Below are 23,809 nucleotides of genomic sequence, written 5' to 3' on the forward strand. Positions count from 1 at the left end.
GATTTGAGAGAGTTGGGTGTCAGGTACTCACTATCTCCTGCCTAGGGTTAGTTTGATTTGAGAGAGTTGCGTGTCAGGTACTCACTATCTCCTGCCTAGGGTTAGTTTGATTTGAGAGAGTTGGGTGTCAGGTACTCACTATCTCCTGCCTAGGGCTAGTTTGATTTGAGAGAGTTGGGTGTCAGGTACTCACATGATGAGATGAGCGTTGTCATTGTACAATCGCGGTAGAAGATTACTCCGCCTCCACTGGAGGAATCGACTCAGGGTTCCCTGAGCACTTCTGTCCACTGTGATTTGGTCTATAGTCCACACCTCGACTCCAATCAGAGCAATGCGAATGTTAAATGGTCTGTAGTACTGGAGAAGGGAGAGGAGTTAGGAACTCAGGTGACTGGATTTACCTGAAACTGCTGGGCCCAGATGGGTGAGGTCCTAAAAGCTGAATATAGGGAGTTAGGAGGTAAATTAAAAAATAGGACCTGAAAGGTAGTAATCTCAGGATTGCTACCAGTGCCACGTGCTAGTCAGAGTAGAAATAGAAGGATATTTCAGATGAATACGTGGCTAGAGGAATGGTGCCAGGGGGAGGGATTCAAATACCTGGGACATTGGAACCGGTTCTGGGGGAGGTGGGACCAGTTCAAACCGGACAGTTTGCACCTGGGCAGGGCCGGGACCGATGTCCTAGGGGGAGTGATTGCTAGTGCTCTGGGGAAGGGTTTAAACTAAAATGGCAGGGGGTTGGGAACCTGAGCAGGGGGACAGAGGAAAGGGAAACAAGGATAGAAGCAAATGATAGGAAGGAGAAAAACAAAAGTGGCAGTCAGAGGAATCAAGGGTTTAAATCAAACGTGGCCACAGTAAATAATAATTCGAATAGGTCTAAGAGCATTAAAGAAACAAGTCTGAAGGCCTTGGCCTAGAAATTCAGTATCGCCACGTTTGGGGCGCTACAGCCGGGCATTCGTTAAATTTAGCACCCGGCGCAACTTTGCGCCACCTTCGCCGAAATTGAGTTGCATCGTCCCAAGAGGTTGCTGCTGCGCTAAAGCAGGCGTTGCACGACTATCATAAGGCGCTAAGCCGGCGAGCCGAGGCGTTAACACCGAGGGCGGGCGCAGCGCAGGTGCGGCGAGTTGCTGATTGAAAGCAGACACGCTGGCGCCGGTCAGCTCATAAAGGGGGAGGGTGGACTTGTTTGGCTGCCACGGCCTGCACACTGCAGCCCTGAAGCAAGGCCTGACCATTGCTGGATCATCATTTCTACGCCCAGGACCATGCAGAAGGCTAGGGAGCGAGCGGAGCGCTTCAGCGAGGGTGCCCTGAGGCTACTGGTTGGCGCAGTAGAGCGCAGGTGACCTGTCCTCTTCCCTGACAGTGGGAGGAGGCCGCTTCCCAGCGAATACCGAAAAGCCTGGAGGGAGGTGGCAAACAGGGTGACCACCAACAGCATGGTTGCCAGGACTCCACTTCAATGCAGGAAAAAGTTCAACGACCTCACTCGGGTTGTCAGGGTGAGTACCCTTTTCACTATCCTGTTCATCCCTGCATGTGCACCTCAGTTTCTGGCCAAAGGGACCTGAAAGCCCCAATGCCCAGCCCTCATCTAAGGGCTATGGGATTCTCATGAAAACCACTTGCACATTCAGCACTTTACACACTGTCAGGGCTATTCCACCATGGGAGGCAGTGCAGGCAAGATGAGGGCTTGACACTGTCAGGGCTATTCCACCATGGGAGGCAGTGCAGGCAAGATGAGGGCTTGACACTGTCAGGGCTATTCCACCATGGGAGGCAGTGCAGGCAAGATCAGGGCTTGACACTGTCAGGGCTATTCCACCATGGGAGGCAGTGCAGGCAAGATCAGGGCTTGACACTGTACTTAGAGGCTGTCCTTTCTCTTGCAGGGCAAGCTGGCCCACAATCTTAGGCAGCAGCAACGGTCCGGGGGAGGCCGTCCTGACCACAAAGAGCTCAGCGACCTGGAGCAGCGTGTGGAGCGCATTATGGCAGGCTGGCTGATAGGCCCCGTCGCCAGTGGAGATGCCGACCCTGTTCTGGACAGCAATGGTAAGGTCATCACCTTTTTGACCTCTCTCTTTCCACTTGTGCCTCACACCAGCATCCTTTGCCACTATCGAACCAATGCAGTGCATAGTAGCACTCATGCCTCCCTCGCTGCCGCCCTGTCCTCACTCTAAAGCAACTCTTGTGCCTCCCTGCTTTCAGATGCTGATTCGCCAGGTGAGGAGGCGGGCCCTCAAGCTGCCACTGTCAGTGATTCTGAATTCGAGGAGGAGGAAGAGGAAGTGCCACCCTCAGCCGAGGCAGCCCATGGCCATGATGGGGACACGTCTTCCCTGGAGGGGAGCAGGGGGCCTTCTCCCCGGAGGGTGAGTGCGGCCTCCAGTCCTGCTACGGTGAGCGCAGAGGAGGTGCGGCTCCTTGGTGAAATGGGCGCCCGGGCTGAGCGCAGGCACACTGAGCTCATGGCTGCAGTGGCAAGGATGCCTGACTCCATAGACTCGCTGACAAGGAGTGCTCAGGAATTCGGGGCAGCACAGGCCAGGAGTCTGCAAGAATTCAGTGCTGCACAGGCAAGGAGTCTGCAGGACTTCGCGGCAGCACAGGCGGCTTCCAGCCAAGTGCTCAGTCGTGCTGTGCATTCACTGGCTGGTCTGATGCAGACACAGATCAGGGCCACACAGGCACTAACTGCTGCCACCCTCGCTGGATTGGCCAGGCATCGCCGGGGCCCTCGCTGCGCCGCAGCAGCCCAGCAGTCTGTGCTTCAGCAGATTGCTGCGCATGCTGCAGTGCTGGCCCGTGCAAGTGCCAGTGTATCAGCCGACCAGGGAGTGCCTGTGCTCTGTCAGGTTGGCAGCATTCCTGCAGCCAACACTGTCACTCCTCCACTGCAGCTGTCACCACCCGTAGGACAGACTGCTGCCACCCAAGCAGAGTTGGAGCAGTCAGCAGCCGGGCCCTCCAGGCCCAGAGCTGGTCCAGGCCGTCCCCCAAGGGCATCTGGCGTCTCACCATCTGACCCTCAGCAGCCTTCCCCCAGCCTTGCTGCAGCCACTGGGGTCCCATTGAGGAGAAGCTGCAGGGCGGGAAGGGGCCATTCGCGGAAGCGAGGCGGATCACCCTCACAGGGGAAAAAGTAGAAGGTGTGGCCAAACGTTGTGTTTATATATGAAGGCCGAGAATTTTTTTTTATATATGAAGGCCGAGACTGTTGTGTTTGTTTTTTATATGAAGGCCGAGGATCATGGTCATTTTTGTTTTACTGTTTTTTTCATTTTCTGAAGGTTGTGAGAGCCAGTTATATCTCTGACTGTTTTTTGGGGGGTTTATCTGAATGCGGGAAGGGCACAGAGTTTGCACAGTAAAAAAATTTCTTTAATCACATTGTCCATGTTTGCACTTTGAACTATTTGTTGCTTTGACCGGCTGAGGGCTTGCGGAGCGGCTCCATTCAGGTTCTTTCATTGGCACAAGCCATTCCCTGAGAGGGGGCCTAGAACCGAGTTGCAATAAGCCGCCAACGGACGGCCCTTGCACTTTGTGCCTCCCTCCCATCTTGGTGCTCCTCCTCCTCCTCCTCCTCCTCCTCCTCTGGTGGTCCTCCAATGTCTGCTGGCAGTGGCTGAGTCCTGAGGATAGCCAGGTTGTGCAGCATGCAGCACACTACAACGAAATGGGAGACTCGCTCAAGCGAGTACTGTTGGGCTCCACCGGAATGGTCCAGACAGCGGAACCATTGCTCGAGCACGCCGATTGTGTGCTCAATGATGTTCCTGGTAGCTTGATGGCTGTCATTGTATCGCTCTTCAGCAGGGGTGCTGGGCGCACGGAGCGGGGTTATCAGCCAGGTGCACAAAGGATAGCCTTTGTCCCCAAGAAGCCATCCTCGTGGGTGAGCCTGGGCTTCGAAAATGTCTGCCACAGAAGTCTGGCGCAGGATGAAGGCATCGTGGCTGCTGCCTGGAAAGCGGGCATTGACAGCTAGTATGAGCTGCCTGTGGTCACACACCAACTGGACGTTGAGCGAATGGTAGCCCTTCCGGTTGCGGTAATCCTCGGCATTCTGTAGAGGTGCCCGCAAAGCCACAAGCATGCAGTCAATGGCGCCCTGGACCATGGGGAAGCCCGCTATTCCTCCAAATCTCATTGCACGCTCTTGCTGCTTGTCCAGGGTCATGGGGAAGGAGATGTACTGACGTCTCCTTCTGAAAAGGGCATTGGTCACCTGGCGGATGCAGCAATGTACCGCGAACTGGGAGATGTTGGCAATGTCCCCAGTAGCGGATTGGAAGGAGCCAGTGGCATAGAAGTTGAGAGCCACCGTCACCTTCACTGCCACCGACAGAGACGTCCTCCTCCTCAGCTGTGGCTGCAGATCTCTGCGAAGCAGGTGGCAGATCTCAGTGACCACCTCCCTTCTGAATCGCAGCCTCCGAACACACTGCTCCTCAGACATGTTCAGATATGAGAACTACTGGCGGTATACCCTGGGTGGGTAAGGCCTCCTCTGCCGACGCCTGTTGGCCCTTCTCCATCTGGCCATGACTGGCACTCTCTCACGGCATCTCTGAGCCCTTTGAATGCAATGCAGTAAGCCAATGTTTCCACCCATTGCAGCCCCCAATATATGTGGCGACTCAAGGCTATGGCACTGAAAGTTAAATCCAAGTGCAAAGCTCTGGCCTGAAGACAGAAGTACCTGTGCGAGCGCTGAGTCAAAGCAGAAAGCTCTCTCCCTTTGTCTCTCTCCAAATATCCGTCTCTCACACAGAAGGATTGCCACAAAATGGCTGCCGCTTATAATGCAGGAGGAGTCCCCTTTAAGTAGCGTCCCCCGCACCCTACAGCGACTGCGAACCGTTCCCCTCTACCAGTCGCTGGGGGCGCCAGGCACACAGAAGGGTGGCGCCACTGAAGTTCCGGTTCGGGGCACACCAAGGGCGTTGCTCCATGAAATGACATCAGGCTCTGCACGCGCAGCTGAGCGGGTGCTGCGGTTTTGCGCCACTGTTAAATCTTGAGTGAAATTCGCGAGAGGCGCAGATCGCGCCGCGCCCGGGCGCTAGCCGCTTAGGGCCCCACTTCTCCTCCTCCTAAGGTGCTAGCGGCTGGCGCTAACAACTGAATTTCTAGGCCCTTGTGTCTTAATGCGAGGAGCATTCGTAAAAAGGTGGATGAATGAGCTGCGCAAATAGAGGTAAGCGAATATGATTTGATTGGGATTACGGAAACATGGTTCCAGGGTGGCGAAGGCTGGGAACTCAACATCCAGGGGTATTCAATATTCAGGAAAGATAGGCGAAAAGGAAATGGAGTTGGGGTAGCATTACTGGTTAAAGAAGGGATTAACACAATTGTAAAGAAGGATGATGTGGAATCTGTATGGGCAGAACTGAGAAATACCAAGGGGCAGAAAACGTTAGTGGGAGTGGTATATAGACCTCCAAACAGTAATGCGGAGGTTGGGGATGGCATTAAAAGGGAAATTAGAGAAGAGTGCAAAAAGGGCACAGCAGTCATCATGGGTGACTTTAATCTACATATAGATTGGGCTAACCAAATTAGTAACAATACTGTGGAGGAGGAATTCCTGGAGTGTTTACGGGATCGTTTCCTGACCAATATGTCAAGGAACCAACGAGAGATCAGGCCATCTTAGACTGGGTATTATGTAACATAGAGTCATAGGGCTAAAAATTCAGTTTGGGGCGCCAAGCTCGCCTGGGCGCTGGAATTACCGCTGCGCGCGGAGCCACTTGCGCCATCGGGATATTCAGTTTCAGCGCCCCAAGTGGAAGCCGGCCGCTAAACAAGGCTTTCGGCGCCCCGCTTGGGGCGCTGAAACTGAATATCGGCGCGCAAAGTGCCGCAGCGCCACCCGCTGCGGCACGGCAGGCTGCGGTACTGCAGGCCTTCCTCCCACTGTTAAGGGGGAGGTGCCTGCAACAGCGCGATCCCCGCTCGCGAGTGCCGGCAAATGAGCCCGGCACCAAGGAGAAGTGCCGGGCTCTCGGGAAACAGCCGGCAATGCCGCAGGGGGGGCGGTGTAGGAGGCCGGGGACGGAGGTGCGGGCAGATGGCCGCCGAAAAAGCGGCCGGCCGCACCTCCACCTTAACTCGCCCCACTACCGCCACAGGTAGGCCCCTGTGTACCAGTCACTATTTGCGGCCGGCGCGGAACAGGCGGGCGCAGGGCGCTGCGCACCCAATGACGTCATCAGTGGCGGCGCAGCGCTACAGCCTAACGCCGCCATTAGCGCCCCGCTAAATATCGCGGTGGTTGTGGCCAGAGGCGCTAAATCCTCTGAGTGGCCTCTTTGGGCGCAAACTGGTGGCGCGAGCAACTGAATTTCTAGGCCTTAGAGTCATAGGGGAGAAATTGGGTGGAGCCGCAAACGGGGCGCCAAGCTCGCCTGGGCGCCGGATTTAGCGCAGCGTTTGGAGCAGTAGCGACCGCTGGAAATTCAGCTTGAGTGCCCCAAGAGGGAGATGGGGCGAGGCTCGAGGCGCTCCGCGTCCCTCTTAGGGTGCTGAAACTGAATATCGCATTGCAACATGCCGCAGCACCACACTCTGCGGCACGGCGCGCTGCGGTACTGCAGGCCTTCCTCACATTCTTAAGGGGGAGGGGCCTGCACCAGTGCGATGACCGATCGCAAGTGCTGGCAAAAGAGCCCGGCACCGAGGAGAAGTGCCGGGCTCTCGTAAAACAGCTGGCAATGCCGCGGGGGGCGATCAGGAGGCCGGGGACGGAGGTGCTGGCAGGCGGCCGCCAGAAAAAACGGACGCCCCGCACCTCCACCTTAATTTGCGCCACTGCCGCCACAGGAAGGCCCCATGAACCGGGCGCCATTTGGAAACGGCGCCAGAGGCGGTCGCTGCCAAATATCGAGTTCGGGGCGGTAGCGGGGCGCTGCGCACACTGATAACGTCATCGGAGGTGGCGCAGCGCAACACGTTAACGCCGCCATTAGCGCCCCAGCTAAATATTGCGGGAGGCACGGCCAGTGGCGCTAAAGCCACTGAGTGCCCTCTTTAGGCGCTAACTGGTGGCGCAGCCCACCGAATTTCTAGGCCATAGAGTTATACAGCACAGAAAGAGGCCCTTCGGCCCATCGCGTCCGCGCCGGCCATCAAGCCCTGTCTAATCTAATCCCATTTTCCAGCACTTGGTCCGTAGCCTTGTATGCTATGGCATTTCAAGTGCTCATCCAAATGCTTCTTGAGTGTTGTGAGGGTTCCTGTCTCTGCCACCCTTTCAGGCAGTGAGTTCCAGACTCCAACCACCCTCTGGGTGAAAAAGTTCTTCCTCAAATCCCCTCTAAACCTCCTGCCCCTTACCTTGAAACTATGCCCCCTGGTTATTGACCCCTCTACGAAGGGGAAAAGTTCCTTTCTATCTACCCTATCTATGCCCCTCATAATTTTGTACACCTCAATCAGGTCCCCCCTCAGCTTTCTCTGCTCTAAGGAAAACAACCCCAGCCTGTCCAGTCTTTCTTCATAGCTGAAGCGCTCCAGCCCAGGTAACATCCTGGTGAATCTCCTCTGCACCCTCTCCAAAGCAATCACATCCTTCCTATAGTGTGGCGACCAGAACTGCACACAGTATTCCAGCTGTGGCCTAACTAGCGTTTTGTACAGCTCCATCATAACCTCCCTGCTCTTATATTCTATGCCTCGGCTAATGAAGGCAAGTATCCCATATGCCTTTTTAACCACCTTATCCACCTGTTGTGCTGCCTTCAGGGATCTATGTACATGCACACCAAGGTCCCTCTGATCCTCTGTCTTTCCTAGGGTCTTACCATTGATTGTGTATTCCCTTGCATTGTTAGTCCCTCCAAAATGCATCACCTCACACTTTTCAGGGTTAAATTCCATTTGCCACTGTTCCACCCATCTGACCAACCTATCTATATCATCCTGCAGACTGAGGCTACCCTCCTCACTATTTACCACCCCACCAATTTTCGTGTCATCTGTGAACTTACTGATCATACCTTTTACATTCACATCCAAATCATTAATGTAGACCACAAACAGCAAGGGACCCAGCATCGATCCCTGTGGTACCCGACTGGACATAGGCTTCCAGTCACAAAAACAACCTTCGACCATCACCCTCTGCCTTCTGCCACTAAGCCAGTTTTGGATCCAATGTGCCAAGTCACCCGGGATCCCATGGGCTCTTACCTTCTTGACCAGTCTCCTGTGCGGGACTTTATCGAAAGCCTTACTGAAATCCATGTATACCACATCCACTGCATCATCCACACACCTAGTCACCCCCTCGAAAAATTCAATCAAATTGGTCAGACATGATCTTCCCTTGACAAAGCCATGCTGACTATCCCTGATTAATCTGATTAATAATGAGAAAGGATTAATTAGAAATCTTGTTGTACGAGGCCCCTTCGGTCGGAGCGATCATAATATGATCGAATTCTTCATTAAGATGGAGAATGAAGTAGTCGACTCAGACACTAGGGTCCTGAATTTAAATAAATGAAACTACGATGGTCTGAGGCGTGAATTGGATAGGATTGATTGGGGAAAGTCACTCAAAGGGTTAACGGAGGATAGGCAATGGCAAACATTCAAAGACCGCATGGATGAACTACAGAATTTGTTCATCCCAGTTTGGCATAAAAATAAAACAAAAAAGGTGACTAAACCGTGGCTAACGAGGGAAATTAGGGATAGCATAAGATCCAAGGAGAGGACATATAAATTGGCCAAGAAAAGCAGTAATCCAGAGGATTGGGAGCAGTTTAGGATTCAACAAAGGAGGACAAAGGGATTAATTAATAAAGGGAAAATAGAATATGAGAGTAAGCTTGCAGGGAACATAAAAACTGATTGTAAAAGCTTTTATAGATATGTGAAGAGAAAAAGATTGGTGAAGTCAAGCGTAGGTCCCTTGCAGTCAGAATCAGGGGAATTTATAATGGGAAACAAAGAAATGGCAGACCAACTAAATACATATTTTGGTTCTGTCTTCACAAAGGAGGACACAAATAACCTCCCAGAGATGTCGGGGAACATAGGGTCTGATGAAAGGGAGGAACTGAAAGAAATCAGTATTTGTAGGGAAATGGTGTTAGGGAAATTGATGGGATTGAAGGCCGATAAATCCCCAGGGCCTGATAATCTACATCCTAGGGTACTTAAGGAAGCGGCCCTAGAAATAGTAGATGCATTGCTGATCATCTTCCAACATTCGATGGAATCTGGAACAGTACCCATGGATTGGAGGGGAGCTAATGTTACCCCACTATTCAAAAAAGGTGGTAGAGAGAAAATGGGGAATTACAGACCGGTAAGCCTGACATCGGTAGTGGGGAAAATGCTAGAGTCAATTATAAAAGATGTAATAGCAGAGCACTTGGAAAACAGTGACAGGATCGGACAAAGTCAACATGGATTTACAAAAGGTAAATCGTGCTTGACTAATCGACTGGAATTTTTTGAGGATGTAACTAGTAAAATAGATAAGGGCGAACCAGTGGATGTGGTGTATTTGGACTTTCAGAAGGCTTTCGATAAGGTCCCACATAAGAGATTAGCGTGTAAATTTAAGGCACATGGGATTGGGGGCAAGGTATTGACTTGGATAGAGAACTGGTTGGCAGATAGAAAGCAAAGAGTTGGAATAAACGGGTATTTTTCCGAGTGGCAGACAGTGACTAGTGGGGTACCGCAGGGATCGGTCCTTGGACCCCAGCTATTTACAATATATATCAATGATCTAGACAAGGGAACTAGATGTAATATCTCCAAATTTGCAGACGACACAAAGCTGGGTGGGCGTGTGTGCTGTGAGGAGGATGCCGAGAAACTACAGGATGATTTGGACAGGTTGGGTGATTGGGCAGAAGCATGGCAGATGCAATATAACGTGGATAAATGCGAGGTTATCCACTTTGGTGTCAAAAACAGGAAGGCAGATTATTATCTGAATGGCAATAGATTGGGAGAAGGGGAAGTGCAATGAGACCTGGGTGCCCTTGTGCACCAGTCGCTGAAGGTAAGCATGCAGGTGCAGCAGGCGGTTAAGAAGGCAAATGGTATGTTGGCCGTCATAGCGAGAGGGTTTGAGTACAGGAACAAGGATGTCTTGCTGCAGTTGTACAGGGCCTTGGTGAGACCACATCTTGAGTATTGTGTGCAGTTTTGGTCGCCTTATCTGAGGAAGGATATTCTTGCCATGGAAGGAGTTCAGCGAAGATTCACCAGGCTGATACCTGGGATGGCAGGAATGACATATGAGGAGAGATTGGGTCGATTGGGCTTGTACTCGCTGGAGTTTAGAAGAATGAGAGGGGATCTCATTGAAACTTATAAAATTCTGGCAGGACTGGACAGACTAGATGCAGGGAGGATGTTCCCGATGGTTGGGGCATCCAGAACCAGGGGTCACAGTCTAAGGATAAGGGGTGGCCTTTTAGGACAGAAATGAGGATGAATTTCTTCACCCAGAGAGTGGTGAACCTGTGGAATTCTCTACCACAGAAGGCAGTAGAGGCCAATTCATTAAATATATTCAAGAAGGAATTGGATATATTTCTTAAGGCTAAAGGGATCAAGGGGTATGGGGAGAAAGCAGGGACCGGGAACTGAACTTGGATGATCAGCCATTATCGCGTTGAATGGCAGACCAGGCTAGAGGGGCCGAATGGCCTACTCCTGCTCCTATCTTCTATGTTTCTATGTTTCTATGATGGAAGACTAGATTCAACTAAACAAAATGGCACCTAACACAGAGCAACAGCAGAGAAGGACATGCCGTGTGTGTCGTGGTTAGTTCTCTGGTACAGTGCCCCAGCTCTGGAATCCACCTGCAGTGAGGGAGTGGGTGTCACAGCACAAACTAATGGCAGCTTAGCTTTTAAATGTGCTCTGCTATAAATTAAAGTTCCAACTTAGACAGAGTAAAGCAGGAGAGGGAGAAAGAGCACAGCGGGAGAGGGAGATAGAGCACAGTGGGAGAGGAAGAGAGAGCACAGCGGGAGAGAGAGAGAGCACAGCGGGAGAGGGAGAGAGAGCACAGCGGGAGAGGGAGAGAGAGCACAGTGGGAGAGGGAGGGAGAGCACAGCGGGAGAGGGAGGGAGAGCACAGGGGGAGAGGGAGAGAGCACAGCGGGAGACAGAGAGAGCACAGCGGGAGAGGGAGAGAGAGCACAGCGGGAGAGGGAGAGAGAGCACAGCGGGAGAGGGAGAGAGAGCACAGCGGGAGAGGGAGAGAGAGCACAGCGGGAGAGGGAGAGAGAGCACAGCGGGAGAGGGAGAGAGTGTACAGCGGGAGAGGGAGAGAGAGCACAGCGGGAGAGGGAGAGAGAGCACAGCGGGAGAGGGAGAGAGAGCACAGCGGGAGAGGGAGAGAGAGTACAGCGGGAGAGGGAGAGAGAGCACAGCGGGAGAGGGAGAGAGAGCACAGCGGGAGAGGGGGAGAGAGTACAGTGGAAGGGAGAGAGAGAGCACAGCGGGAGAGGGAGAGAGAGCACAGCGGGAGAGGGAGAGAGAGCACAGCGGGAGAGGGAGAGAGAGTACAGCGGGAGAGGGAGACAGAGCACAGCAGGAGAGGGAGGGAGAGCACAGCGGGAGAGGGAGAGAGAGCACAGCAGGAGAGAGAGAGAGCACAGCGGGAGAGGGAGAGAGAGCACAGCGGGAGAGGGAGAGAGTACAGCGGGAGAGGGAGAGAGAGCACAGTGGGAGAGGGAGAGAGAGCACAGCGGGAGAGGGAGAGAGAACACAGCGGGAGAGGGAGAGAGAGCATAGCGGGAGAGGGAGAGAGAGCACAGCGGGAGAGAGAGATAGAACACAGCGGGAGAGGGAGAGAGAGCACAGCGGGAGAGAGAGCACAGCGGGAGAGAGAGAGAGAGCACAGCGGGAGAGGGAGAGAGCACAGCGGGAGAGGGAGAGAGCACAGCGGGAGAGGGAGAGAACACAGCGGGAGAGGGAGAGAGAGCACAGCGGGAGAGAGAGCACAGCGGGAGAGAGAGAGAGAGCACAGCGGGAGAGGGAGAGAGAGCACAGCGGGAGAGAGAGAGAGAGCACAGCGGGAGAGGGAGAGAGCACAGCGGGAGAAAGAGAGAGAACACAGCGGGAGAGGGAGAGAGAGCACAGCGGGAGAGAGAGCACAGCGGGAGAGAGAGAGAGAGCGGAGAGGGAGAGAGCACAGCGGGAGAGGGAGAGAGAGCACAGCGGGAGAGAGAGCACAGCGGGAGAGAGAGAGAGAGCACAGCGGGAGAGGGAGAGAGCACAGCAGGAGAGGGAGAGGGAGCACAGCGGGAGAGGGAGAGAGAGCACAGCGGGAGAGGGAGAGAGAGCACCGCGGGAGAGGATGAGAGAGCACAGCGGGAGAGAGAGAGAGAGCACAGCGGGAGAGGGAGAGAGAGCAGAGCGGGAGAGGGAGAGAGCACAGCGGGAGAGGGAGAGAACACAGCGGGAGAGGGGGAGAGCACAGCGGGAGAGGGAGAGAGAGCACAGCGGGAGAGGGAGAGAGAGTACAGCGGGAGAGGGAGATAGAGCACAGCGGGAGCGGGAGATAGAGCACAGCGGGAGAGGGAGAGAGAGCACGGCGGGAGCGGGAGAGAGAGCACAGCGGGAGAGGGAGAGAGAGCACAGCGGGAGAGGCAGAGAGAGCACAGCGGGAGAGGCAGAGAGAGCACAGCGGGAGAGAGAGAGAGAGTACAGCGGGAGACGGAGAGAGAGCACAGCGGGAGAGGGAGAGAGAGCACAGCGGGAGCGGGAGAGAGAGCACAGCGGGAGAGGGAGAGAGCAGAGCGGGAGAGAGAGAGAGAGCACAGCGGGAGAGGGAGAGTGCACAGCGTGAGAGGGATATAGAGCACAGCGGGAGAGGGAGAGAGCACAGCGGGAGAGGGAGAGAGAGCACAGCGGGAGAGGGAGAGAGAGTACAGCGGGAGAGGGAGGGAGAGCACAGCGGGAGAGGGAGATAGAGCACAGCGGGAGAGGGAGAGAGCACAGTGTGAGAGGGAGAGAGAGCACAGCGGGAGAGGGAGAGAGAGCACAGCGGGAGAGGGAGAGAGCACAGCGGGAGAGGGAGAGAGAGCACAGCGGGAGAGGGCGAGAGAGTACAGCGGGAGAGGGAGAGAGAGCACAGCGGGAGAGGGAGAGAGAGCACAGTGGGAGAGGGAGAGAGAGCACAGCGGGAGAGAGAGAGAGAGCACAGCGGGAGCGGGAGAGAGAGCACAGCAGGAGAGGGAGGGGGAGCACAGCGGGAGAGGGAGAGAGAACACAGCGGGAGAGGGAGAGAGAGCACAGCGGGAGAGGGAGAGAGCACAGCGGGAGAGGGAGAGAGAGCACAGAGGGAGAGGGAGATAGAGCACAGCGGGAGAGGCAGAGAGAGCACAGCGGGAGAGGCAGAGAGAGCACAGCGGGAGAGAGAGAGAGAGTACAGCGGGAGACGGAGAGAGAGCACAGCGGGAGAGGGAGAGAGAGCACAGCGGGAGCGGAAGAGAGAGCACAGCGGGAGAGGGAGAGAGCAGAGCGGGAGAGAGAGAGAGAGCACAGCGGGAGAGGGAGAGTGCACAGCGTGAGAGGGATATAGAGCACAGCGGGAGAGGGAGAGAGCACAGCGGGAGAGGGAGAGAGAGCACAACGGGAGAGGGAGAGAGAGTACAGCGGGAGAGGGAGGGAGAGCACAGCGGGAGAGAGAGAGTGCACAGCGGGAGAGGGAGATAGAGCACAGCGGGAGAGGGAGAGAGCACAGTGTGAGAGGGAGAGAGAGCACAGCGGGAGAGGGAGAGAGAGCACAGCGGAGAGGGAGAGAGCACAGCGGGAGAGGGAGAGAGAGCACAGCGGGAGAGGGAGAGAGAGCACAGCGGGAGAGGGAGGGAGAGCACAGCGGGAGAGGGAGAGAGAGCACAGTGGGAGAGAGAGAGAGAGCACAGCGGGAGAGGGAGGGAGAGCACAGCGGGAGAGGGAGAGAGAGCACAGTGGGAGAGGGAGAGAGAGTACAGCGGGAGAGGGAGAGAGAGCACTGCGGGAGAGGGAGAGAGAGTACAGCGGGAGAGGGAGAGAGAGCACAGCGGGAGAGAGAGAGAGCACAGCGGGAGAGAGAGAGAGAGCACAGCGGGAGAGGGAGAGAGAGCACAGCGGGAGAGGGAGAGAGAGCACAGCGGGAGAGGGAGAGCGAGCACAGCGGGAGAGAGAGAGAGTACAGCGGGAGAGGGAGAGAGAGCACAGCGGGAGAGGGAGAGAGAGCACAGTGGGAGAGGGAGATAGAGCACAGCGGGAGAGGGAGAGAGAGCACAGCGGGAGAGGGAGAGAGAGCACAGCGGGAGAGGGAGAGAGCACAGCGGGAGAGGGAGAGAGAGCACAGCGGGAGAGGGAGAGGGAACACAGCGGGAGAGGGAGAGAGCACAGCGGGAGAGGGAGAGAGCACAGCGGGAGAGGGAGAGAGAGCACAGCGGGACAGGGAGAGAGAGCACAGCGGGAGAGGGGGAGAGAGCACAGCGGGAGAGGGAGAGAGCACAGCGGGACAGGGAGAGAGAGCACAGCGGGAGAGGGAGAAAGCACAGCAGGAGCGGGAGAGAGAGCACAGCGGGAGAGGGAGAGAGAGCACAGCGGGAGAGGGAGATAGAGCACAGTGGGAGAGGGGAGCGCAGCGGGAGAGAGAGAGAGCACAGCGGGAGAGGGAGAGAGAGCACCGCGGGAGAGGGAGAGAGAGCACAGCGGGAGAGGGAGAGAGAGCACAGCGGGAGAGGGAGAGAGTGCAGAGCGGGAGAGGGAGAGAGCACAGCGGGAGAGGGAGAGAGAGCACAGCGGGAGAGAGAGAGAGAGCACAGCGGGAGACGGAGAGAGAGCACAGCGGGAGAGGGAGAGAGCACAGCGGGAGAGGGAGAGGGAGCACAGAGGGAGAGGGAGAGAGAGTAAAGCGGGAGAGGGAGAGAGAGCACAGCGGGAGAGGGCAGGAGAGCACAGCAGGAGAGGGAGAGAGCACACAGTGGGAGAAGGAGAGAGAGCACAGCGGGAGAGGGAGAGAGAGCACAGCGGGAGAGAGAGATAGAGCTCAGCGGGAGAGGGAGATAGAGCACAGCGGGAGAGGGAGAGTGCACAGCGGGAGATGGAGAGAGAGCACAGCGGGAGAGGGAGAGAGAGCACAGCGGGAGAGGGAGATAGAGCACAGCAGGGGAGGCAGAGCACAGCGGGAGAGAGAGCGAGCACAGCGGGAGAGAGAGAGAGAGCACAGCGGGACAGGGAGAGAGAGCACAGCGGGAGAGGGAGAGAGAGCACAGCGGGAGAGGGAGAGAGAGCACAGAGGGAGAGGGAGAGAGAGCACAGCGGGAGAGGGAGAGAGAGCACAGCGGCACAGGGAGAGAGAGCACAGCGGGAGAGGGAGAGAGCACAGAGGGAAAGGGAGAGAGAGCACAGCGGGAGAGGGAGAGAGAGCACAGCGGGAGCGGGAGAGAGAGCACAGCGGGAGAGAGAGAGAGAGCACAGCGGGAGAGGGAGAGAGAGCACAGTGGGAGAGGGAGCACAGCGGGAGAGAGAGAGAGCACAGCGGGAGAGGGAGAGAGAACACAGCGGGAGAGGGTGATAGAGCACAGCAGGAGAGGGAGATAGAGCACAGCGGGAGAGGGAGAGAGAGCACAGCGGGAGAGGGAGAGAGAGCACAGTGGGAGAGGGAGAGAGAGCACAGCGGGAGAGGGAGAGAGAGCACAGTGGCAGAGGGAGAGAGAGCGCAGCGGGAGAGGGAGAGAGAGCACAGCGGGAGAGGGAGAGAGAGCACCGCGGGAGAGGGAGATAGAGCACAGCGGGAGGGAGAGACAGCACAGCGGGAGAGGGAGAGAGAGCACAGTGAGAGAGGGAGAGAGAGCACAGCGGGAGAGGGAGAGAGAGCACAGCGGGAGAGGGAGATAGAGCACAGCGGGAGAGGGAGAGAGCACAGCGGGAGAGGGAGAGAGCACAGCGGGAGAGGGAGATAAAGCACAGCGGGAGAGGGAGATAGAGCACAACGGGAGAGGGAGAGTGCACAGCGGGAGAGGGAGAGAGAGCACAGTGGGAGAGAGAGCACAGCGGGAGAGGGATAGAGCACAGCGCGAGAGGGATATAGAGCACAGCGGGAGAGGGAGAGAGAGCACAGCGGGAGAGGGAGAGAGCACAGCGGGAGAGGGAGAGAGAGCACAGCGGGAGAGGGTGATAAAGCACAGCGGGAGAGGGAGATAGAGCACAGCGGCAGAGGGAGATAGAGCACAGCGGGAGAGGGAGATAGAGCACAACGGGAGAGGGAGAGAGAGCACAGCGGGAGAGGGAGATAGAGCACAGCGGGAGAGGGAGATAGAGCACAACGGGAGAGGGAGAGAGAGCACAGCGGGGAGAGGGAGGGAGAGCACAGCGGGAGAGGGTGAGTGAGCACAGCGGGAGAGGGAGAGAGAGCACAGCAGGAGAGGGAGAGAGAGCACAGCGGGAGAGGGAGAGAGAGCACAGCGGGAGAGGGAGGGAGAGCACAGCGGGAGAGGGAGAGAGAGCACAGCGGGAGAGGGAGGGAGAGCACAGCGGGAGAGGGAGAGAGAGCACAGCGGGAGAGGGAGAGAGAGCACAGAGGGAGAGGGAGAGAGAGCACAGCGGGAGGGGGGAGAGAGCACAGTGGGAGAGGGAGAGAGAGCACAGCGGGAGAGGGAGAGAGAGCACAGCGTGAGAGGGAGAGAGAGCACAGCGGGAGAGGGAGAGAGAGCACAGAGGGAGAGGGAGCACAGCGGGAGAGGGAGAGAGAGCACAGCGGGAGAGGGAGAGGGAGCACAGCGGGAGAGGGAGAGAGAGCACAGCGTGAGAGGGAGAGAGAGCACAGCGGGAGAGGGAGAGGGAGCACAGCGGGAGAGGGAGAGAGAGCACAGAGGGAGAGGGAGAGGGAGCACAGCGGGAGAGGGAGAGAGAGCTCAGTGGGAGAGGGAGAGAGAGCACAGCGGGAGAGGGAGAGAGAGCACAGCGGGAGAGGGAGAGAGAGCACAGTGGGAGACGGAGATAGAGAACAGCGGGTGAGGGAGAGAGAGCACAGCGGGAGAGGGAGAGAGAGCACAGCGGGAGAGGGAGATAGAGCACAGCGGGAGAGGGAGAGAGAGCACAGCGGGAGAGGGAGAGAGCACAGCGGGAGAGGGAGAGAGAGCGCAGCGGGAGAGAGAGAGAGAGTAAAGCGAGAGAGAGATAGAGCACAGCGGGAGAGGTAGAGAGAGAACAGGGGGAGAGGGAGAGAGAGCACAGCGGGAGAGTGAGGTAGAGCACAGCGGGAGAGAGAGATAGAGCACAGCGGGAGAGGGAGAGAGCACAGAGGGAAAGGGAGAGAGAGCACAGCGGGAGAGGGAGAGAGAGCACAGCGGGAGCGGGAGAGAGATCACAGCGGGAGAGAAAGAGAGAGCACAGCGGGAGAGGGAGATAGAGCACAGCGGGAGAGGGAGAGAGAGCACAGCGGGAGAGAGAGAGAGAGCACAGCGGGAGAGGGAGAGAGAGCACAGAGGGAGAGGGAGAGAGAGCAGAGCGGGAGAGGGAGAGAGCACAGCGGGAGAGGGAGAGAGAGCACAGCGTGAGAGGGAGAGAGAGCAGAGCGGGAGAGGGAGAGAGCACAGCAGGAGAGGTAGATAGAGCACAGCGGGAGAGGGAGAGAGAGCACAGCGGGAGAGGGAGAGAGAGCACAGCGGGAGAGAGAGAGAGCACAGCGGGAGAGGGAGAGAGAACACAGCGGGAGAGGGAGAGAGAGCACAGCGGGAGAGGGAGAGAGAGCACAGCGGGAGAGAGAGAGAGAGCACAGCGGGAGAGGGAGAGAGAGCACAGCGGGAGAGGGAGAGAGAGCAGAGCGGGAGAGGGAGAGAGCACAGCGGGAGAGGGAGAGAGAGCACAGCGTGAGAGGGAGAGAGAGCAGAGCGGGAGAGGGAGAGAGCACAGCAGGAGAGGGAGATAGAGCACAGCGGGAGAGGGAGAGAGAGCACAGCGGGAGAGGGAGAGAGAGCACAGTGGGAGAGGGAGAGAGAGCACAGCGGGAGAGGGAGAGAGAGCACAGCGGGAGAGGGAGAGAGAGCACAGCGGGAGAGGGAGAGCGAGCACAGCGGGACAGGGAGAGAGAGCACAGCGGGAGAGGGAGAGAGAGCACAGTGGCAGAGGGAGAGAGAGCACAGCGGGAGAGGGAGAGAGAGCACAGCGGGAGAGGGAGAGAGAGCACCGCGGGAGAGGGAGATAGAGCACAGCAGGAGGGAGAGACAGCACAGCGGGAGAGGGAGAGAGAGCACCGCGGGAGAGGGAGATAGAGCACAGCGAGAGAGGGAGAGAGAGCACAGCGGGAGAGGGAGAGAGCACAGCGGGAGAGGGAGAGAGAGCACAGCGGGAGAGGGTGAGAGAGCACAGCGGGAGAGGGAGAGGGAGCACAGCAGGAGAGGGAGAGAGAGCACAGCGTGAGAGGGAGAGAGAGTACAGCGGGAGAGGGAGAGGGAGCACAGCGGGACAGGGAGAGAGAGCACAGCGGGAGGGGGAGAGAGCACAGTGGGAGAGGGAGAGAGAGCACAGCGGGAGAGGGAGAGAGAGCACAGCGGGAGAGGGAGAGAGAGCACAGTGGGAGACGGAGATAGAGCACAGCGGGTGAGGGAGAGAGAGCACAGCGGGAGGGGGAGAGAGAGCACAGCGGGAGAGGGAGATAGAGCACAGCGGGAGAGGGAGAGAGCACAGCGGGAGAGGGAGAGAGAGCGCAGCGGGAGAGAGAGAGAGAGTAAAGCGAGAGAGAGATAGAGCACAGCGGGAGAGGTAGAGAGGGAACAGGGGGAGAGGGAGAGAGAGCACAGCGGGAGAGGGAGATAGAGTACAGCGGGAGAGGGAGAGAGAGCACAGCGGGAGAGTGAGGTAGAGCACAGCGGGAGAGAGAGATAGAGCACAGCGAGAGAGGAAGAGAGAGAACAGAGGGAGAGGGAGAGAGAGCACAGCGGGAGAGGCAGAGAGAGCACAGCGGGAGAGGGCGAGAGAGCACAGCGGGAGAGGGAGGGAGAGCACAGCGGGAGAGGGAGAGAGCACAGCGGGAGAGGGATAGGGAGCACAGTGGGAGAGGGAGAGAGAGCACAGCGGGAGAGGGAGAGAGAGCACAGCGGGAGAGGGAGGGAGAGCACAGCGGGAGAGGGAGAGAGCACAGCAGGAGAGGGAGAGGGAGCACAGAGGGAGAGGGAGAGAGAGTACAGCGGGAGAGGGAGTGAGAGCACAGCGGTAGAGGGAGGGTGAGCACAGCGGGAGAGGGAGAGAGAGCACAGCGGGAGAGAGAGATAGAGCTCAGCGGGAGAGGGAGATATAGCACAGCAGGGGAGGGAGAGCACAGCGGGAGAGAGAGCGAGCACAGCGGGAGAGAGAGAGAGAGCACAGCGGGACAGGGAGAGAGAGCACAGCGGGACAGGGAGAGAGAGCACAGCGGGAGAGGGGGAGAGAGCACAGCGGGAGAGGGAGAGAGCACAGAGGGATAGGGAGAGAGAGCACAGCGGGAGAGGGAGAGAGCACAGCGGGAGCGGGACAGAGAGCACAGCGGGAGAGGGAGAGAGAGCACAGCGGGAGAGGGAGATAGAGCACAATGGGAGAGGGAGCACAGCGGGAAAGAGAGAGAGCACAGCGGGAGAGGGAGAGAGAGCACAGCGGGAGAGGGAGAGAGAGCACAGCGGGAGAGAGAGAGAGAGCACAGCGGGAGAGGGAGAGAGAGCACAGCGGGAGAGGGAGAGAGAGCAGATCGGGAGAGGGAGAGAGAGCACAGCGGGAGCGGGACAGAGAGCACAGCGGGAGAGGGAGAGAGAGCACAGCGGGAGAGCGAGATAGAGCACAATGGGAGAGGGAGCACAGCGGGAGAGAGAGAGAGAGCACAGCGGGAGAGGGAGAGAGAGCACAGCGGGAGAGAGAGAGAGAGCACAGCGGGAGAGGGAGAGAGAGCACAGCGGGAGAGGGAGAGAGAGCAGATCGGGAGAGGGAGAGAGCACAGCGGGAGAGGGAGAGAGAGCACAGCGGGAGAGAGAGAGAGAGCACAGCGGGAGAGGGAGAGAGAGCACAGCGGGAGAGGGAGAGAGAGCAGAGCGGGAGAGGGAGAGAGCACAGCAGGAGAGGGAGATAGAGCACAGCGGGAGAGGGAGAGAGAGCACAATGGGAGAGGGAGCACAGCGGGAGAGAGAGAGAGAGCACAGCGGGAGAGGGAGAGAGAGCACAGCGGGAGAGAGAGAGAGAGCACAGCGGGAGAGGGAGAGAGAGCACAGCGGGAGAGGGAGAGAGAGCAGATCGGGAGAGGGAGAGAGCACAGCGGGAGAGGGAGAGAGAGCACAGCGGGAGAGAGAGAGAGAGCACAGCGGGAGAGGGAGAGAGAGCACAGCGGGAGAGGGAGAGAGAGCAGAGCGGGAGAGGGAGAGAGCACAGCAGGAGAGGGAGATAGAGCACAGCGGGAGAGGGAGAGAGAGCACAGCGGGAGAGGGAGAGAGAGCACAGCGGGAGAGCGAGAGGGAGCACAGCGGGAGAGGGAGAGAGAGCACAGCGGGAGAGGGAGAGAGAGCACAGTGGGAGAGGGAGAGAGAGCACAGCGGGAGAGGGAGAGAGAGCACAGCGGGAGAGGGAGAGAGAGCACAGCGGGAGAGGGAGAGCGAGCACAGCGGGACAGGGAGAGAGAGCACAGCGGGAGAGGGAGAGAGAGCACAGTGGCAGAGGGAGAGAGAGCACAGCGGGAGAGGGAGAGAGAGCACAGCGGGAGAGGGAGAGAGAGCACCGCGGGAGAGGGAGATAGAGCACAGCAGGAGGGAGAGACAGCACAGCGGGAGAGGGAGAGAGAGCACCGCGGGAGAGGGAGATAGAGCACAGCGAGAGAGGGAGAGAGAGCACAGCGGGAGAGGGAGAGAGCACAGCGGGAGAGGGAGAGAGAGCACAGCGGGAGAGGGTGAGAGAGCACAGCGGGAGAGGGAGAGGGAGCACAGCAGGAGAGGGAGAGAGAGCACAGCGTGAGAGGGAGAGAGAGTACAGCGGGAGAGGGAGAGGGAGCACAGCGGGACAGGGAGAGAGAGCACAGCGGGAGGGGGAGAGAGCACAGTGGGAGAGGGAGAGAGAGCACAGCGGGAGAGGGAGAGAGAGCACAGCGGGAGAGGGAGAGAGAGCACAGTGGGAGACGGAGATAGAGCACAGCGGGTGAGGGAGAGAGAGCACAGCGGGAGAGGGAGAGAGAGCACAGCGGGAGAGGGAGATAGAGCACAGCGGGAGAGGGAGAGAGCACAGCGGGAGAGGGAGAGAGAGCGCAGCGGGAGAGAGAGAGAGAGTAAAGCGAGAGAGAGATAGAGCACAGCGGGAGAGGTAGAGAGGGAACAGGGGGAGAGGGAGAGAGAGCACAGCGGGAGAGGGAGATAGAGTACAGCGGGAGAGGGAGAGAGAGCACAGCGGGAGAGTGAGGTAGAGCACAGCGGGAGAGAGAGATAGAGCACAGCGAGAGAGGAAGAGAGAGAACAGAGGGAGAGGGAGAGAGAGCACAGCGGGAGAGGCAGAGAGAGCACAGCGGGAGAGGGCGAGAGAGCACAGCGGGAGAGGGAGGGAGAGCACAGCGGGAGAGGGAGAGAGCACAGCGGGAGAGGGATAGGGAGCACAGTGGGAGAGGGAGAGAGAGCACAGCGGGAGAGGGAGAGAGAGCACAGCGGGAGAGGGAGGGAGAGCACAGCGGGAGAGGGAGAGAGCACAGCAGGAGAGGGAGAGGGAGCACAGAGGGAGAGGGAGAGAGAGTACAGCGGGAGAGGGAGTGAGAGCACAGCGGTAGAGGGAGGGTGAGCACAGCGGGAGAGGGAGAGAGAGCACAGCGGGAGAGAGAGATAGAGCTCAGCGGGAGAGGGAGATATAGCACAGCAGGGGAGGGAGAGCACAGCGGGAGAGAGAGCGAGCACAGCGGGAGAGAGAGAGAGAGCACAGCGGGACAGGGAGAGAGAGCACAGCGGGACAGGGAGAGAGAGCACAGCGGGAGAGGGGGAGAGAGCACAGCGGGAGAGGGAGAGAGCACAGAGGGATAGGGAGAGAGAGCACAGCGGGAGAGGGAGAGAGCACAGCGGGAGCGGGACAGAGAGCACAGCGGGAGAGGCAGAGAGAGCACAGCGGGAGAGGGAGATAGAGCACAATGGGAGAGGGAGCACAGCGGGAGAGAGAGAGAGCACAGCGGGAGAGGGAGAGAGAGCACAGCGGGAGAGGGAGAGAGAGCACAGCGGGAGAGAGAGAGAGAGCACAGCGGGAGAGGGAGAGAGAGCACAGCGGGAGAGGGAGAGAGAGCAGATCGGGAGAGGGAGAGAGAGCACAGCGGGAGCGGGACAGAGAGCACAGCGGGAGAGGGAGAGAGAGCACAGCGGGAGAGCGAGATAGAGCACAATGGGAGAGGGAGCACAGCGGGAGAGAGAGAGAGAGCACAGCGGGAGAGGGAGAGAGAGCACAGCGGGAGAGAGAGAGAGAGCACAGCGGGAGAGGGAGAGAGAGCACAGTGGGAGAGGGAGAGAGAGCAGATCGGGAGAGGGAGAGAGCACAGCGGGAGAGGGAGAGAGAGCACAGCGGGAGAGAGAGAGAGAGCACAGCGGGAGAGGGAGAGAGAGCACAGCGGGAGAGGGAGAGAGAGCAGAGCGGGAGAGGGAGAGAGCACAGCAGGAGAGGGAGATAGAGCACAGCGGGAGAGGGAGAGAGAGCACAGCGGGAGAGGGAGAGAGAGCACAGCGGGAGAGGGAGAGGGAGCACAGCGGGACAGGGAGAGAGAGCACAGCGGGAGAGGGAGAGAGAGCACAGTGGCAGAGGGAGAGAGAGCACAGCGGGAGAGGGAGAGAGAGCACAGCGGGAGAGGGAGAGAGAGCACCGCGGGAGAGGGAGATAGAGCACAGCGGGAGGGAGAGACAGCACAGCGGGAGAGGGAGAGAGAGCACCGCGGGAGAGGGAGATAGAGCACAGCGAGAGAGGGAGAGAGAGCACAGCGGGAGAGGGAGAGAGAGCACAGCGGAAGAGGGAGAGAGCACAGCGGGAGAGGGAGAGAGAGCACAGCGGGAGAGGGAGAGAGAGCACAGTGGGAGAGGGAGAGAGAGCACAGCGGGAGAGGGAGAGAGAGCACAGCGGGAGAGGGAGATAGAGCACAGCGGGAGAGGGAGAGAGCACAGCGGGAGAGGGAGAGAGAGTACAGCGGGAGAGGGAGAGAGAGCACAGCGGGAGAGGGAGATAAAGCACAGCGGGAGAGGGAGATAGAGCACAACGGGAGAGGGAGAGTGCACAGCGGGAGAGGGAGAGAGAGCACAGTGGGAGTAAGAGCACAGCGGGAGAGGGATAGAGCACAGCGCGAGAGGGATATAGAGCACAGCGGGACAGGGAGAGAGAGCACAGCGGGAGAGGGAGAGGGAGCACAGCGGGAGAGGGAGAGAGCGCAGAGCGGGAGAGGGAGAGAGAGCACAGCAGGAGAGGGAGAGAGAACACAGCGGGAGAGAGAGAGAGAGCACAGCGGGAGAGGGAGAGAGCACAGCGGGAGAGGGAGGGAGAGCACAGCGGGAGAGGGTGAGTGAGCACAGCGGGAGAGGGAGGGAGAGCACAGCGGGATAGGGAGAGAGAGCACAGCGGGAGAGGGAGTGAGAGCACAGCGGGAGAGGGAGGGAGAGCACAGCGGGATAGGGAGAGAGAGCACAGTGGGAGAGGGAGTGAGAGCACAGCGGGAGCGGGTGAGAGAGCACAGCGGGAGAGGGAGAGAGAGCACAGCGGGAGAGGGTGAGAGAGCACAGCGGGAGAGGGAGAGAGAGCACAGCGGGAGAGGGTGAGAGACCACAGCGGGAGA

The 23,809-nt window shown here is 58.4% G+C and overlaps 1 protein-coding gene across 1 annotated transcript in view; it reads right to left on the reverse strand.

Annotated features, from left to right (window-relative positions):
* Positions 1 to 23,809, reverse strand: part of LOC147123877 (disintegrin and metalloproteinase domain-containing protein 12-like) — a 503,908-nt gene that overhangs the window by 291,420 nt on the left and 188,679 nt on the right. The window contains exon 9 of the mRNA XM_085967584.1: positions 194 to 360. Within this exon, the coding sequence (XP_085823710.1) occupies positions 194 to 360 (167 nt within the window). The remainder of the gene's footprint in view (positions 1 to 193; positions 361 to 23,809) is intronic.

This window comes from Somniosus microcephalus, chromosome 2 (assembly GCF_052327205.1).
Source record: "Somniosus microcephalus isolate GS21.2 chromosome 2, FLI_Smic_1.0, whole genome shotgun sequence".
Lineage (NCBI taxonomy): Eukaryota > Metazoa > Chordata > Chondrichthyes > Squaliformes > Somniosidae > Somniosus > Somniosus microcephalus.